Below are 18,674 nucleotides of genomic sequence, written 5' to 3' on the forward strand. Positions count from 1 at the left end.
GGATTGGCGGGTTACTATCGTTGCTTTATCCCTGACTTCTCCTCCTTAGCCGCTCCCCTGACAGACCTGACCAGGAAGGGGCAACCGGAGAAGGTTTCCTGGGGACCCGCCGAGGCCGAAGCATTTCAGAGGGTGAAGGAGGCTCTCACCGCCGAGCCGGTGCTCCGAGCCCCGGACTTCAACTGCCCCTTCCTGCTGCAAACGGACGCCTCCGACACCGGGTTGGGAGCCGTCCTCTCCCAGGTTCAGGACGGTGAGGAACACCCGGTGCTCTACATCAGCCGGAAGCTGACCCCCACGGAACAACGCTACGCCGCTGTAGAGAAGGAAGCGTTGGCCGTCAAGTGGGCAGTCCTGGAGCTCAGGTATTACCTCCTCGGTAGAAAGTTTACATTGTTTACAGACCATGCCCCCCTGCAGTGGATGGCGAGGGCCAAGGAGACCAACGCAAGGGTCACCCGCTGGTTCCTGGCGCCCAGGACTTCCGCCGTCGTGAAACACCGGGCGGAACGGCCAATGCCAACGCCGATGGGCTCTCGCGAGCTGGTCAGCTTTCGCAGGTCTGTCAGGTTTCTCTCCCACCCACCCCAGTCTCCCCTCTTGCCCGCAGGAACAGGACGACGCTTAGGGGAGTGTAACGCGTGTCCCGGGACCTTATCAGCGTCGCCCTGGAAGCGGAGGAGAAGCACCTGCACGCCATTAACGCGGGCTGGCCGGCCACACCTGAACCTCATTACGAGGCAGACATATAAGCCACCAAGAGGCGCATTTGAGGGAGACATGACTCCAGTGAAGCATCACTCACTTTTCTCTCCTTCTCTCCTCAGAGAGCAGCGTTTAGCCGGCCAGCCCGAAGCACCTGCACCGCACGGACACCGGACACTGGGCACTAACGCACTCGGAGCACTGAAAAGAAGTTGATCCTGGAGCACGAAGACACAGCACCTGAATTCTACGGCACGCCACTCATTTCACTCAATAAAACGCACCCTTCGGGGCATTTATTGCACTCATCCTGTCGTGTGATTCTTCCGCCCGTTACAATATATATATGTGTGTGTGTGTGTGTGTGTGTGTGTGTTTATGTGTATATGGGACAAGGAAAAGGACTGGTTGGACCAGGGAGAGGACAAGGTGGACTAGGCAGAGGAGTAGTTGGACCAGGACTGTCTGGTTTGGTTCAGCTACCAAATCAGACATCAAGAGACTACAGCAGACAGTCAAGACTGCTGAGAGGAACATTTGTGCCCCCCTGCCCAACCTCCAAGATTTTTACATCTCCAGAGTGAGGAAAAGGGTTAAGAAAACCCTGCCCACTCTCTCTTTGAACTGTTGCCTTCTGGTCAGCGAGAACCAACCATCAGAACAGCCAGGCACAAGAACAGTTTCTTAATGCACACTGTAAAAAATGACCGTGATTTTAAAGGTAAAAAACTGTGAAAAAGCTACGGTAAAATCCTGTTAAATGGTTAATGGTAAGTTCCCCTAATATATACGGTGAAAAACGTGGGGTTACATTGTAACCTTGGTTCTCTGAGTGAGAGACTATCTCTCCACCAGAATACATACGTATGGGGACTATGACACCACCTGTGGCATGTGACGTGGATTTATCTGTAAGACATTAATTATGCCCATGCGCAGATCATACTCACCTGTGTATATAAGGGATGATCATAGCGCATCACTTCCTCTAATGAACGCATCTCTGAGCAACAGTGCGGTGGAGAGATAGTCTCTCACTCAGAGAACCAAGGTTACAATGTAACCCCACGTTCTCTATCGTATCGAGACTATCTCTCCACCAGAATACATACGTATGGGGAACTGTAAGACACGTCGGGAAGAGGAGGTGCATAACTTTATTAACAAGTTCTACACCAACATACATTTGTGTGTAACAAGAGTATTAACAGATCACTGAGAACATGCATACCCAATTTAAGTAATCATCTACCACATGCTATCATGGCAGCTGCCTTCTCCTGCCATAAGCATCATTCCTTAGATAGTCCCAACACAGACTCAGAAAAGGATGTATTTGCTGCCACATTTACCCTGTAATACCGTGTAAAGGTGGATGGAACAGCCCATGAAGCTGCTGCACAAATATCACCCAGGGATGCCCTCCTGAACAGAGCCCATGAGGTGGACACACTGCGTGTAGAGTGTGCATGAAGTCGGGAGGGAGCAGGTAATCCAGCACCATCATACGCCTGCCGTATTGTATCAACTATCCAATGAGAAAGCCTAGCCTTTGACAGAGGGTGACCAAGCTTCTCTGTCTTAAAGCAAACAAACAATTGGTCCGTACTTCTGATTTGATTTGTGCGCCTAATGTAAGTTTGTAGTGTTCTCACAGGGCAAAGCAAGGATGAAGTAACTTCATCTTGACCCACTCCCTGGAAACAATGTAGTTCAGTCAGTTGGTTTAAATGGAGAGGGGACAGGACTTTTGGCAAAAAGGCTGGATTAGGGCGGAGCATAACCCCTCCATCATCTGGTAGAAATCTACAGCAGTCTGCATGCACTGACAAGGCGTGCAGCTCACTAATCCTTTTAGCTGAAGTAATAGCTATTAGGAATGCAGTCTTCATTGACAGCCATTTCAAGTCCACTGAATCCAAGGGCTCAAAGGGAGCCGAAACAAGAGCCCTGAGAACAATATTTAAATCCCATGGAGGCAATGTCTCAGACCTCCGTGCCTTAAGGCGTCGAGCACCCTTAAGAAACTGACTTATCAGCTTGCCGTCATGAAGGGAAAGACTCAATCTACTCCTCGAGCTGCAGAAATAGCAGCAACGAATCCTCTAAGGGTAGTAGGTGATTTTCCTGAATCCAAATGTTCCTGCAGAAACTCCAGAATGTCAGGCGTTGAACATGTCATTGGGTCATGATGACGAGAAGTACACCAGGAAGAAAATACACACCATCTATAAGAATATAATGTCCTTGTTGATGGTGCCCTGGCACTTTGCAAAGTGTGTACTACAGGCTCTGAGAGTCCCATAGCTAACAGCTGGGCCCTCTCAGGGGCCAAGCCCACAGTTTCAGTCCCTGAGGAAATGGATGGAGCAGTGTTCCCTGAGCCTGTGACAGAAGATCTCGTCTGTGTGAAAGCTCCAGGGGAGGGCCTACCAAGAGTGGTTGAATGTCTGAGAACCAGGGCATTTGGGGCCACAATGGAGCAACAAGAACCACTTTCACTGATTCCGTCTGTATCCTCTGCAGTAAAGGAGGAAGTAGCCCGAAGGGGGGAAAAGCATACAGGAGACCCTGAGGCCACTCTTGTGCCAATGCGTCGTACCCCAGAGGCGCTTGCCTCTTCTCCAGTGAGAAAAGAGAGGGCAATGAGTTGACTCCCAAGAGGCGAAAAGATCTCGCCTGCCATCCCAAAATGATCCCAGACGATCTTCACCACATCTGGGTGGAGACGCCACTCTCCTGGCCAAGGACCCCCTCTTGACAGCATATCGGCTGCTTGATTCTGTAATCCTGGAAGATACACTGCCTTCAGTGAGAGGATATGAGGCTGTGCCCAAGTGAGAAGGTTGTGAGCCACTTTGCAGAGTAGAGGGGATGTCAGTCCCCCCTGTCTGTTCACGTATGATGCTGCTACCACGTTGTCTGTCCTCACTAGGACGTGACGATCTACCAGGCGAGGTAGGAAGTAGTCCAGAGCTAAATGAATGGCCCTCAATTCCAACACATTGATGTGCCGAGATGTCCAGGGTGGTTCCCAAAGGCCTCTGGCCCACGTACCATTGAGCACCGCTCCCCAACCTCTCATGGAGGCGTCTGTTGAGATCAGTTGCCTCCGCAGAACAGGACCCATCCGAGAACCCTTCATGGTATTGCTCGGCTCGTTCCACCAGCGGAGGGCTCTCAGAAGTCCTCTTGTGACAGGTACCTCACACATCAGATCTGTCTGTTGACAGTGGCCAGACCTTAGCAGACACCTCTGCACTGGACGCATAAAAAGGAGCCCCAGAGGGATTATCTGAGCAGCTGCGGCCATGAGACCTAGTAGCCTGAGACAGGTCCTCCACTGAACTTTCTGGCCGGACCGAAAAAGGGAGAGACAGGTCACAAGAGCCTGATGGCGCTCTATCGTCAAAGAAACCTTCATGCTCAGAGAGTCCAGGTTCATCCCCAGAAACTGGGCTGTCTGAGAAGGAATGAGTTGGCTTTTCTCCCTGTTCAGTTGGAGTCCTAAGGACTGAATGTGATTGATGACCAGCTCTACATGCTGCTGACATATCCTCTCTGACTGTGCACACACCAGCCAGTCGTCCAAATAATTCAGTATTCTTACACCTTGAAGTCGGAGGGAGCTAGTACTGCATCCATGCACCGTGTGAAGGTGCGGGGAGCAAGGGACAGTCCAAAGGGTAGGACGCGGAACTGAAACATCCTGCCATTGAAAGCGAATCAAGAAAACGCCTGTGTCCCTCCCAGATTGGAATCTGGAAGTAGGCATCTTTCAGGTCTATACATGCAAACCAGTCCCCCTGACGTACAGCCTGTTTCACTCTTGGAATAGTTAACATCTTGAACCTTAGAGGTTTTAAAAACTTGTTCAGACCTCTGAGGTCCAAGATGGGTCGAAAAGTGCCATTTTTCTTTGGCACTAAAAAGTAACGGGAGCAGAACCCGGTCTGTGCTTCGTCCAACCTTAATTCCTGTATGGCTTCTTTTTCCAAAAGGGTTTTGATTTCCTCTAACAAGGTTTGTTCTTCCGAATGACTGGACATTGAGGACATTGTCAGAATTCTTGAAAGAGGTGGTTTGGTTATAAACTGAAGCTGATAGCCCTGAGTCATTGTAGTGATGATCCAAGGGTTGTTTGTGATGCCTCTCCAGGCTGCTAAATTGGCTGAGGGAGGCGGGAAGCACAGTGGGTTCTGGGAATCCTCAGGAACGAGAAGGAGGCTCATCCCCCGGCCGTTTATGGGGGCTGCTGTTGACTGCATCTATGTCTAGGTTGCTTACCACCCTGGTGTCTTCTATTGATGCCCATCTGAAATCTCAGATTTCTTGCATCTACAGCATCTCGCCTTCCAGATGATTTTTGGCCTTCATTACGAGCATGACGATATCTTGACCAGTTTCTCTCAGCAGCTGCTGGAGTCTGCCCGAAATTGTGGAGAAATCCCCTCATCTCCCGCGCACAAGCCCGAGCATCACGAGCTTGCTGCAGAATTTCGACAGCACCAGGCCCAAACATTGCTGAAGGTACCACAGGAAGCCCTAGCAAAGACGTGCAATCCGCTGGGGCCAATTTGGACTGAGAGAGCCAAAGATGCCGCCTTGCAGTCCACAAGCGAGCTGTTTACCTCCCTACTGAGGTTGCTTGTCCTTTCGACACCCTTAACAAGGTAGAAGAAACAAGCTGTAATTCAGCTATTTTCTCTGGGCTCGAAGACTCATTGAGGCCTTGCAGCAGCTGATTAAGATACAGCTGAAGAATAGCTCCCGTGTTAGCCAGGCAAGCTGTTTTAGCAACCTCTCCGTGAAGCAGATGCAAAATTCTATCCATGGCTCTGCAGTTCTTACTTAGTCCTTCTGAACGCCCAAGAAGTGACTTAGGTGGTGATATCACTGCTGCAATTGGTTGGTCAATTGAAGGAAGAGAACCACATCCGATCTTTTCTGCATGTTGGACAGTTGCAAACATTTTAAACTCTCTCGGAAATGGTGGAGGTTTGGAAGGATGCTCCCACTGAGCCACAACCTCTCTCAAAATCAGGTAGGAGGGAGAGAAAACGGACTGGATTGTGAGGAAACACTGGCCACATCAAATCGAGATGGAGCAGTCGGTGCTTCAGAGACGAGTGGAAGCTTTAAAGCTCCAATTGCCCTCTCCATCAGAGCTCTCAATGGATTGGAGTCACGTGACTGAGGGGCCAGATCCTCTGACTCATCTTCTTCATCCCCTAGCTGATCAAAACTTTGTTCAGACACGGTCTCAGAAAAGAGAGAATAGTCTAGGGGGGCATTAACCTCTAGCACATCAGTTAGAGAGGTAAGAGACTCGTAGTCAGCCTCAGACATCTCTGGCGCTGATAACCCTGGGCTAGAATAGGGGTTATCATGTTGCACTGTTGTAGGTGCTGGGCTTGAACCCTCTAAGCGGGAAGCAAGGTTTTTGACCTGTTGTGCTAAAGCAGCAACTGTAGCAGCCACATCCTGTCTAGCACGCTTTGGCTGAGGAGTGCTGGTGGAAGAGCTCATGCGTTTGCGCTTAGAAAACTGCCAACGTGCCTCCCTTACATGAGCTGGGAGAATAAAGCAACTCATGCAACCTTCTGGCTGCTTATAGCCATCCCAGGCATGCTCTATACCAAGACATGATATACAGGAGTCATGACCATCTTGTGGTGGTATGGAGGCATGGCACTGAACACAAGTATGCTCACTTATTTTAGACATTTCTAAATAAGTGGCCACTAACTATCGTCACTCACTCAATGCTGCTACCGCCACGCAGATAGATGGCGCTGTAGTGCATGCTATGGGGAGAGCAGCGAGTAAGCGCACCCAAACACACAGCACTGGATTATCTCTTGCTGTACTTCAGGATGTCTGTGAAAAACCGCGTTAGCACAGGTCGTGCAATACAGTATCGTGCTTTGACTGCACGTAGAAGATGACTCACCTAAAGTCTCCCGCGTTAGCGATCTAGAACACTAGACCCAATACGGAACTACAGCTCATGACCGCGTTAACGCCTCGTTAATGGTGTGATACGGTATAGCTGCGAGATGAATGAATATATGAAGATCTCTATACAAGCGACAGTCCTCCAGAAGAGGTGTAACAAACAAGCTCTTCTTATCCTTGATGGATCGGAGTTTTCACACTGATGCCTGCAACAACAAAATCAGTCAGGTAAGCAAACACCGAATGAATAGAGAAAATACAATAAGCTTAACTGTAAAAGTTACCAGCAATTACTAGCCACATGCACCGTAACGCGTGGAATCAAAAGAGGAAGTGATGCGCTATGATCATCCCTTATATACACAGGTGAGTATGATCTGCGCATGGGCATAATTAATGTCTTACAGATAAATCCACATCACATGCCACAGGTGGTGTCATAGTCCCCATACGTATGTATTCTGGTGGAGAGATAGTCTCGATACGATAGAGAACTGTAATAGACATTTCAGACAATTGTATGGTGAAATACCGATTTTGGAAGTGAAAAAGAATGTAAAATTTACAGGGAAAAACCGTAAATTGACGTTCCCAGAATTCCCTGCATTGCATTTCAAATTTTGTTTGAATTTGATGTTTTTTCTTTGAAATAACTAGGTTTCTTCTTAGTTTTTTCTTATCAGTTATGTTTATTAGGGTTGTATGTTACATCTAATGTTGTTAAATGAATGTTTATTGCATATTTCAGTTTAATGAGTCTCACCATGATGGTGTTTAGTGTTTGTGTGAATGACACTGTGCACCTTCTATATATGTTATTATTTAAAATCTGCTTGTGATGGGCTTTGGTTCATCATGTGACTTTCTCATCACCACCTGCATTTGGTAGTTATCAGTGTAATACAAAGGTACAAAACAGATTTCAGTACTTCAATAGGTTGGTATATTTACATTATATCAGTTAATGAAATTACGGTATTTAACTGTAAATGTAAAAACCTAAAATGTTGCTACCATATATTTTACGGTAGAATTCTGGCAACCACAGCTGCCGTTTTTTTACGGAATTTTTTTTACAGTGCAGGCTATATTCAGCCTGAACAATTGTAAAACATACATAACAATACATTGTCCATCATAACTGATGCATTTATACAGATAAACGGAAAATTGTTCATTTGTGAACTGCACACTCATTTAAAGTTTTTTTTTTTTTTTTTTAATCACTGACAGCAATTTCATTTTGCCAGTAAAGCCTTAATTGACTATATGTTCCTGCTGGATAGAAAACCAGTGCTAATGTTTTGACCGAATTTTGACGAATTTTGAATTGGGCTTGCTGTGTTTTGATAGAGTTTCTATATGAACAAAAATGTATTCAGCATTTTGAAATGTAGAGTTTGTATTTATTTAACAAAATGGGGTTTTGGCCAGAAAATTAACTATTTGGCTAACTGTGTGATGTAGGTGTGTTGCTGTGTTAAGAGTTTAGAAAAAGTACTTCAAGTATTGGTAAACGCTTGTTAGCAATTGAAAAAAAAAAATAAAACCTGTAAGGGGGTTTTGTACACCTGGGGCCAGACCTTCTGTAGTTTTGTTGTTGGACTGTAGATTAAATCTATTTTGCGTTCTGTGTGATTTTTAAATGGTATCTTTTTTAAAATACAATAATATTGGGGTATGTCTGACACTGGGGTTTGTATTTCTTTATCTTTTATTATATGACTCACTGTGTATTGATCAAAATATAACTGAATATCATTGGCTGAAGCAAAAAGACATTTACATGGCCCACTATTATGCAGAGTATTACATAATTGTCAAAAGTACAAACTTAAATAGCTGAAAAAGTGTCCCTAAAGGTTGAGGATTTACAGAAAAGAAACACAATAACAATTAATGAAAGCATACAATTTGCAGTGAATGTGGGTAAAGCTAAAACTGATTTAAAATAATACATTTGTTGAAAAACAAGAAGCATTATTGTTCCTGGCCCAATTATTGTTCTTTCCCAAGCAGAAATATATTTATAAGGCAAACTGAATTAACATTTTTATAATTTGTTGTAATTACAGTTTTTTTCAATTGCTAACAAGCATTGATCAATACTGAATCCACATTTTCAAAACTGTTCATACAGTCTGCATTACCAACATGAATCTTGACCAAACAGTTGCTCTCACCTCCAAAACTCACTCAGACCAATAAAACACTTCATATATGTCTTAAAATAAGCTTGTTTCATCATAACATTGTAAAAAATTAATAAATAAATAAAAAGTTGAGCAAACTTAAAAATTTAAGGCAACCAGCTTCAGCAGATTTTTGAATTCTCTAAACTTATTTAGAGAGAACTCAAAAATCTCCTAAAAGATAAGTTGAGAGAACTGTGGAAACAATTCTCATTCAAAAAACATACATTTCATTCATAACACACTGATCTAAAAAATACTAACAACAAGGAGCATTACATAAACAATTAACTTTTATCTTTGAAGTTTGAATGATTTGTCACATAAGTATTTCATTATAGTATAAGAATAACATCTTTTCATTTTACTGACTGTATTACAGCACAAAGAATTAATGAGAAAAGCAGCATTTCCCCCTTATTTCTTTACATACCAAAAAACAAAAACCCATCAACATTTACTTGTGAAAAATTTACACATACAAAATTCACTTGTGAAAAATAAAAACACATCAAAATAAATATAAAAAGTTGAGGAAAAATATACATATAAAATAAAAAATAATAAATTCTGAAGCAATAATTACTACTGCTAATCATTACAAAAAAAACAAACAAAAAAAACTGTTTGTGCGCTGTTTGTGCAGTATTGATCTCACAGAATTCCGTGTAATGATCACAGACTTAATTAACCCCGAATCTGTGGTGGCATCACCGAATCGCCTAAAATTCGGTAATGTGCTCACAGAAGGCATCAACCGTGGTCCATGCACGGATTCACTGGTTCAACACCAGCGCTGCATCGGACCACGTAAAAAGAGTGACTCCGATGCAGTTATATTTTGTATATAAATGTATACTTTCACTGGAGTACCTGACCCCACCCCTACCCTAAACCTACCCAGTTCTGAACAATAATTATGAAGATAAATTTCCCAGTATATCGCGTCGGCATATTGATGCTAAGGGTTTCCTATTTAAAGTGTTGAACCAGTGGATCCGTGCATGGACCACAGCTGATGCCTGTCACTGACTTACATTGGTATCACTTCTGTGAGCCCACCACGGAATTTTCGGCGATTCCGTGATGCCACCACAGATTCGGGGGTTAAGAGTCTGTGGTCATTACACGGAATTCTGTGAGATCATGTTGGGAGGCCAGCTGCTCCAGGAGTCTTTCTATGTGGAGTCTGTATGTTCTCTCTGTGTTGATGTTGGTTTACTCTGGATTTCTCCCACTGTCCAGAGACATAGAGGACAGGTGAACTGGAGACTGTAAGTGAGTGTGAATATGAATGTGTGTGAAGGACTGGCCATCTGGTATTTTTCTGCTCATGAACCAGGAAAGGCTCCAGCCTCGTGACCCTACATAGGACAAGTGCTTTGGAAAATGTATGGAATAGATGGATGGATGTTCAGTACTGTGAGGGTTCTAGTCCTCCTCCTCAAGGAGAAATGGAGAAACAATTCTCCATTTTCTCACAACTATAAACACAATCTCAAAACTACACACCAACTTGTGCAAACTTCAAACTTCCAGGTCAAAATCAAATAGTTTAGTCAAAAACATGTTCTCTATTGTCAGACTCAAACTTTGGCCTCAGTTGATATACAAACCTGTCAAATACACAGACTATTTTTGTAACGGGAACAATGAGACGTGAGACGTGCGGATCCATCTGCAGGGCTTTATTCAAAGACATGGTCAGAAATACAGGCAGGGTCGAACAACGGCAAACAGGTATGGCATGGGCAAGACACAGAGTAATCCTAGGACAAGCGTGGGTCTTCGATCATCGAACAATATCCAACAGGGTAAGGCAGAGAGATAATCCAGGTACAAGAGCAATAGTCCAGGCGAGGCATAAACAGAGCCTGAATGGTTAGACAGGGGTAAATACAGGGAACACAGACTAGAAAACAAGAAACAGGTTTAGTATCACAGCTAACACTAGGGGAGTGATAAACGCAGGACAATACTGGAACTGAACAGAAACACGGAATGGCACGGTAAGGCAGCTAGCACTTGAAGAGAGCTATACACAGATCAATACTCAGCCATCTGTGAACGGAAGTCCATGGTTTATATAGGGTGTGTGATTGTGTGATAGTTCTTAGGTGTGAGCGTGTGATTGAGACAGCTGTGTGATAATGACAGTGTGCTTAGTGCAATCAGCTGAGTGATCAGTGCAATCAGCTGTGTGTATGTGTGTGTGTGTGTGTGTGTGTTGCCAGTGCAATGGATGATGGGTATTGTAGTCCGTGGGTGACATGCAACAGTAGCGTAGTGCAAGAGTCAATGTGGTGAGCGAGTGACCTCTGGTGGCGAGTGGACGGAACAATGCTGCAGGCAGCATTCCTTATGCTCATTCCATGCACAAGAACATGCTCAACTATAGTGCTTTATATTTCATCAGGAACAAATGACCTTTGATCTCCCCTTCATTTTTATTTTCCCCTCCAATTCCTCTTTGTCTCCCACTACCAGGATTCATTTTCCAAAACACATAATCACTTGTGCTCTTGTTCATATCATCCTGAGGTTATGGCCTGTGTGTCATCAGTTTTGCTACTGAGTGTTCAAACACGGATAAATGTGTGCTATTTGTGTTCATTTTGTGATTCTTGAGGTAGTTATATTGTGTATTTGTGTTTTCTAAATGATAACATGGTTAAACCTTTGCAAAATGATGCTGTTATTGTGTAGAGTTTTGCAGAAAACATTGAGAAAATTGGAGCATGTATGAAAGCAGGTGGAATGTGTTAAAAGTTTTGAGAAACGTGTCTTTGTTTCAAGAACTGTATGAATGGTTTGGAAAATTGGGCCAAATGAATCAGTTATAGTGTGTTAGCAATCGAGAAAAACTGTAATGTTCACACATGGATAAATGTGTGCTGTTTGAGTTCATTTTGTGATACTTGAGTTAATTATATTGTGTGTTTGTGTTTTCTGACTGAGAACATGGTTAAACCTGTGCAAAATGATGGTGTTTTTGTGTAGCGTCTTGCAGAAAAAATTGAGCAAAGTGGAACGTGCACTGTAAAAAGTGAAAGTTGACTTACAGTAACTTAAAAAAATTGAGGAACCCCGTTGCCTTAAAATTATTAAGTACATAATATTTTTTTTTTTTTAAAGTTAAGTGAACTTGACAATTCAATTAACTTATTTTTTTAATTATCATTTACTTAAAAATTTTAAGGCAACGGGTTTCCTCAATTTTTTTAAGTTAAGTAAACTTATCACTTTTTACAGTGTGTGTGCAAACTGGTGAAATGTGTTAAAAGTTTTGAGAAATGTGTCTTTGTTTCGAGAACTGTATGAATGGTTTGGAAAATTGGGCCAAATTAATCAGTTATAGTGTGTTAGCAATTGAGAAAATCTGTAAAAAGTGCGCTTGCTTTTCAAGGACTGTGACACTGGTATTGTTCAGGTTTATGAGATACATGCATTTTCATACCACATACAACCTTATTCTAGAATCACACAAAACAATATTATTAGTATTATGTTCTGTTGTTTGAGTATCGTAATACTGTAACCAATATAAATAATATATAAACAAACACATTTTACCAGTCAAAACTGAGATTCATATTCCATATTAACTGATGCAGCCAAAATCAAAGTCATGTGCTCGTTGTGCTAGTGCATGGATAAATTCAATCCCCCTTGTCTCCAGGGCAAATTCCATCCAGTGTTAGAGCTTGTCCATTATCAGCAGGGATGAGGATTGAGATGAGAAAACTAATGTAACTATTATTTTTAAAAGCTCTTCACAGTAAGGACAACAAAAAAACATACCAACAACAACGATAAAACAAAGCAGCCTTTGAAAACATGCCTAAAAGAGCAGGTAGGTTTGACATTTCTTCACAACAGCTTATCCTTTTTTTTTTAAACACTTAATTGTACTTGTATTGAATGAACTTCAATTCTTAAATGTATGTTTTTAAAACACTGGACTTGCAGAAAATATTAATGAAAGAAAAGGCCACTTAAGAGTATTTAAAGAGAGTTTACTTTCATGACTATGCTTTTTTAACACACTCAAGGACACTTTAAAAAATGCACCCTGTAATAATGTCAAATGAAATATTTTATAACATTTGTTTTCATATGACATAATCTTCTGTCATGTTTAAAGCAGTACACTTATTCTGATGTGCCAACTAACATACTAAAGCGCTTGATTTATTTTGAACTGTAAGTTAAATTGCAACTTGATCATTACAAATGTGTAATTACAAGTATATTTAAATACATAGAAATTACATCAAAGTATGTTAGTTTATGCTTGTGCTTTAAGTAAGTAATTTTGAAATTACATGTAATGATGTAGGCTACTTAATTACTGCTTAAGTGGGTCAAAATGCTTCTAATATATTTGTTTAAATTTATATATTTTTATTTGATGTTACTGTTTTTTTTTTTTTTAATTGCTAACAAGCGTTTACCAATACTTGAAGTACTTTTTCTAAACTCTTAACACACCAACACACCTACATCCCACAGTTAGCCAAATAGTAAATTTTCTGGCCAAAACCATATTTTGTTAAATAAATACAAACTCTACATTTCAAAATGCTGAATACCTTTTTCTACATATACTAACTCTATCAAAACACAGCAAACCCGATTCAAAATCGAGTCATTCAGTCAAAACCTCAGCACTAGTTTCTATCCAACAGAAACATATAGTCAATCATAGCACAGTGACTGTCAAAACACTAACAGTTGATGGCTTTACAAAAACTGCATTACTTGTCATGTTTCAGTTCTACCTGGATATACTGTAATAGACAATATAAAAATCCATAGTTTTTTATAATTTAGCCTCCAGTTTACCTTCAACTGAAACCCATTTTAAATTTTTTAAGTGTTGAATGTGTTCATTCTTGGCAACATACTATCTAAAACTGAATGAGTCATTACTTTATAGAATGTACAATAGAAAAAAAAATATCCCCTATGCAGAAATTCAATTGGAACCTTGATTGAAATTGCTTTCCAGTGGGTGGGGGTTGGATGTGGATGGTGCCCCCGTGGTAGCTGATGCCAGTGATCAAAAAATTCCAACATACATGGCCTTTGGTTACTATGCAAGCTTGTTTTGATCTCAGAATTAAAAAAATTAAAAACAGTATTTGTGACCTTTTTATCTCACAATTCGGATTTCTATTATTGGAATTGCGAGTTTATGTCTTGCAATTCAGACTTTATCAGAATTGTGAGATTTTGTAAATTCACAACTGCAAGAAAAAAGTCAGAATTCTGAGATAAAGTCACAATTACCCTTTATATTCCATGGCAGAAATAAGCTTTCATAGGTTCCACATGTGTAAGGGGAAAAACAAACAAAGAAACATAGAAAATGCACAGTCTAACACACATTCTCACTCCTCTCCCCTACCTCTTCTCCCTTTTTCTGATCCAACTACTCCTCTCCCTCTCCCAGGCATTATTTTTCTCTCTCTCTCTCTGATTCTTGGTGTTGTTCTGCATCCACAAAACCAATTCAAAGAGGTGTTTTTTACTCTATGTTGTTGATGTAATGGAAAGAGCTTTAACACCTCACTATTCCTCCAACTGAGACTGGAATCAGCTATTTCTAAATATTTCAGCGATCTGTTACTTAAAAATGCTCATCAGTTGTTACAATATTTTATATAGAGTGATTTTTTAAATACTTTTGAGCTGCTGTTGTTGCAGAAGTAGAAGCTTTATGGAGATTTGGAACATTAGGTCTTAATTTCTGACATGTGTTTAAGCATTTGTAAATAAGACTAAAAAGATCCATGATTTTGGTTTTGGGTAAGCTTGTATGAAAAGAAAATGTAAGCATTTTAGATACATGGTAATTGACTGCATATTGTGTGAAAACTACAGAGCCCTGCACATGACATGTAGGAAAAAAATAGTAGGCTAAATCGTGTGTACGATTTACGATTTCATTCCCTCGATTTATAAATTGTGCAAACGATTTACTAATTCGTTCTCTCGATTTGCTAAATTGTGCACACGATTTATAAATTGAGGGAACGAATTAGTAAATCGTGCGCACGATTTAGCAAATCAAGGGAACGAATTAGCAAATTGAGCACACGATTTAGCAAATCGAGGGAATGAAATAGCAATCGTGTGCACGTTTTAGTAAATTGTGCACACAATTTATAAATTTTTGTCATGTGCAGGGCTCCATAGAAAACAACATTAATTGTGTTAATGGTATGGTCATAACAGACGGATGTGCTAATTTTGTTTACAGTTTTGAAAGTATGACTAGAGATTGGACAAAAGGATGTTAGCAATTGAAAAAAAAACTGTAAATGACATGCAATTAGTTAATCAAAAAAATAAATAAATAAATATATATATATATATATATATATATATATATATATATATATATATATATAATATTAAACTTGTTGGCTTTATCAGGTAACATCATATAATAAATATGTTGGCTACACAGTATATTTAAAGGATAGTTTACCAGTACAGACGAAATCAGCCACACTTTAGTTTGGGGCTTTAGTTAACTCGCTATATAATTTGCTGCTTATTAATAGTAAGGTAGTTGTTAAGGTTAGGTATTGGATAGGATTTAGGGATCTAAAATATGGTCTTGCAGAATAAGGCATTAGTATGTGGTTTATAAGTATTAATAAACAGCCAATATGCTAGTAATATGCATGCTAATAACATTTAATAGTGATAATTGGTCCCTAATCTAAAGTGTTACCAAATTGTGTCATTGTTTACTCACCCTCAAATTGTTCCAAACCTGTATTATTTTCTTTCCTCCAAGGGACAGAAAGGGAGATTTTTCATGCTACTCAACCCAAAAGCTTTGAATGGGACAAGAAAATACTATACAGTACAACTATAAAAATACTTAAATATGTGCTATATTCCAAGTCTTCTGAAGTCAAATACAATAAAATATTGGTTTATTCACAGCATAATCACAGAAGGGTATTCAAAGATAATCTTCCCCTCCGTTGCAGTTATCAAATATCATTCTCTATTTTACATATTTGAACTAGTAAGCCGTACACCATTGTGGCCAAACAGTTGTAGTAGCATGAAGCTGGCACAAATGCAAATAATATTTTAGAGTTATGACATAGGAGAAGATTTTCAGTAAACAATGACTTAAATTTCAATCCGTCCCAGGCATCAGCAGACCTGGAATATGGCACACAAGCCATAGACTGCTTTTATGGTATTTTACATTCTTTGTGGTCATTTTGGGTCAACTATTCCTTTTACATCCCTGTGTTTCATTCCAAATAGGCTTTGGTGATGTGGAACTAAGGATATTGGTTATCGGGAGCAGTGGTCCATCTCAGTTCCTCCTCACCAACTTTATTTTGGGAAGGGAGGTGTTCTCCGAGGAAGTCTATAGTATTACAAGCAGCCAGAAAAATATGGGAGAGTTAGTAGGAAGACGGGTCACAGTGGTCAACGGACCGAACCTGTATGACAAACACCTGTCCAAGTCCAAGATGAGAAAAGAGCTGAGAAGATCAATGTGCTTGTCGACTCCTGGACCTCACGCCATACTCATCGCATTCGACCTTGAGAGGATCTCACCCAACGATATGAAGACTCCCAAGCTGGTTAAAGATCAATTTGGAGAGAACGTCTTGAATTACACAATGATCCTCTTGGTTTACGACGGGCATCTGAGAGGCAGAGCGCTCAATGATAAGGTCATGAGAACCGACTGGCATCTGAGGGAGCTCGTAGAGCAGTGCAACTGCTGCTATCATGTCTTCAGTAAGAACTGGAGGAACCGCAGCGGGAACCGAGAGCTCCTACATAAGATCGAGCGGATGCTGCAGACTATGGGCGGGCACCATTATATTAACAGATCTTACAAGAGAGCAGAGGAGAGCGTCAGAAACGAGGAAAGAAAGCTACGCAAGAAGAGACAATCTGAGACCCAGAGGATGTGCCGGGAAATGGAGGCGCAGTTTCGGGGGGATGAGCTGCGCTGGCAGATGGACTCCTACAATGCAAGGGTTGGGGCAGAAATCAGGGCAGAGGCCGAGCTGCAGAATAGTTGGCTTAGGACATCACTGGCTGTGGGACTGGGACTGGGGTTTGTGGTTGGAGCCACCATGGGAATGATCGTGGGCTCTGTTGAAGGGCCGGCAGGGATGGCAGTGGGAGGGGCTTTGGGCGGTGTTGTGGGTGGGGCTTCGGGTGCTGCTGCACAGCTGGCCATTGAACACTTGGATGACAGAGTGGGATCACATCCAGCCAATTTTAATACAGCTTTTATTAACCGCTTCTATCGGGCACCTCCAGTCTGAATGCAGAGAAGATTTGGGTGGGGATTTTTTTGTCTTTAAAGCTGACCAGGTTTGCCAGGTCTGCGTAACAATATTAGCTCAACTGGTTCTTAAAACTATCACAGCCAAAACCAATCACGCTCTGAGGAAATGGCTATACAGTAGGCAGAAAACAGTATGTGAGATGGGTAGTATATCTGAACCCATAGTACATTCATAAAGCAACACGCAAAAAGTACTGGAAGTCCTACTTCTACAAGTGCACATCTGATTCGACACTTTTTTCTCTATAGGGAAATTGATTTTGATAAACCTTTTAAAACAGACCTGTTGTGAGCACAGAGGTTATTACTCAATGGTATATGCTTTTGTTGAAGCCGCCAGCCTTCATTATTTCAACTTATTTTTTAAATAATTGTGTTTAAGAGTGGAAAAACTACATTACCCATTTTCTGCTGAGAATCAACCAATCAAAATCTTTTTTTCTTTTTTTTTTCAGCATCATTTTTAATTTGATTATGTCATTTACAGTGCTTCATGGGATTGCAGTTCTTTACCTCACTAATATACCTTTGGCTGGTTGGGTTGACTGATTGCCTTAACACTTACACAAAATACTTTTTTAAAAATCCCTATGGCATAAATAAGTCGCAAAATACACAAAGAACTATTACATGCATCCAGACAACAAATAGGGTGCATTTTCATTTCATGCAGATTTTAAGTTGGAATGAAAAGTGTTTATATATTGATATTGATATTTCTTATGAGCATTTGCATTAATCAGTGAAATAAATATATTTTGGATCTGTATTAATCTCTAGATGTAGTTTTTAGAGTGCATTACAAATTACTCTGCAGAGAATTCCATAAAAGAGAAAAAGAACTTCTCACACACACAAAAATAAATAAATAAAAAACTTTTTTTATAGTATTTCGACACACCCCTGGACACACAGTAACTTTTATGACGGTATATAACTAACTACTTTAGAGGTTATTTAACTTGTGTTACATCAGGTATGGTTTATATGGGGTCCAAAAGTCTCAGACCACAAGACACCATTTTGAATTTTTCTAATGTTATACATGTTATAACAGTTTACTGAAAAGTTTGCTAAATTGTATTGAATTCTACATTCTAGAATATTCTTATGTGGTTTGTCCTATATTTTTGCTTTGATTTTTTCTGAACATGTTATCAAGCACCTTTCTGTTTTAAATAAAAATGTATCTTGGATTTCTAGCTGCCATGTTCCAGTGTTTTTTAAGTGTGACAGTAGCAGATATATATGGCAGTATTTTGAGTTAATATTTTGAACCACATTAGGGCTGTGCACAGACATTTTGAGGGGCAGTTTATTCCAAACCAAGAAAAAGGGCACCAAACCGCCACCCACCCCTAACCTATTTCAAATATACCCTTAAAGCCACACATTATCCCATACACTGCAAACTAGTCCTCTAAAATTCTTTGCTGATGGTGTCAAACAAGTAACTGTGTGACCATCTTGTA

General features: G+C 41.0%; 1 protein-coding gene across 3 annotated transcripts; it reads left to right on the top strand.

The window, feature by feature from the left end:
• Window positions 1-6,702: 6,702 nt before the first annotated feature.
• Window positions 6,703-18,556, top strand: LOC131537822 (GTPase IMAP family member 9). Of its 3 annotated transcripts, none has more exons than XR_009270396.1 (2): window positions 6,703-6,891; window positions 16,155-16,279. XR_009270396.1 is itself a non-coding variant. In XM_058771487.1 (2 exons), the coding sequence occupies exons 1-2, from the start codon at window positions 12,693-12,695 to the stop codon at window positions 17,177-17,179; spliced, it is 1,041 nt and encodes a 346-aa protein (XP_058627470.1). In that variant the 3' UTR covers window positions 17,180-18,556. The 3 variants fall into 3 exon arrangements, 2 of the variants coding, with proteins under 2 accessions (XP_058627470.1, XP_058627468.1); XM_058771487.1 differs by lacking the exon at window positions 6,703-6,891 and adding an exon at window positions 12,693-12,708 and having other exon boundaries at window positions 16,155-18,556; XM_058771485.1 differs by lacking the exon at window positions 6,703-6,891 and adding an exon at window positions 14,570-14,689 and having other exon boundaries at window positions 16,155-18,556.
• Window positions 18,557-18,674: the final 118 nt, after the last annotated feature.

This window comes from Onychostoma macrolepis, chromosome 03 (assembly GCF_012432095.1).
Source record: "Onychostoma macrolepis isolate SWU-2019 chromosome 03, ASM1243209v1, whole genome shotgun sequence".
NCBI lineage: Eukaryota > Metazoa > Chordata > Actinopteri > Cypriniformes > Cyprinidae > Onychostoma > Onychostoma macrolepis.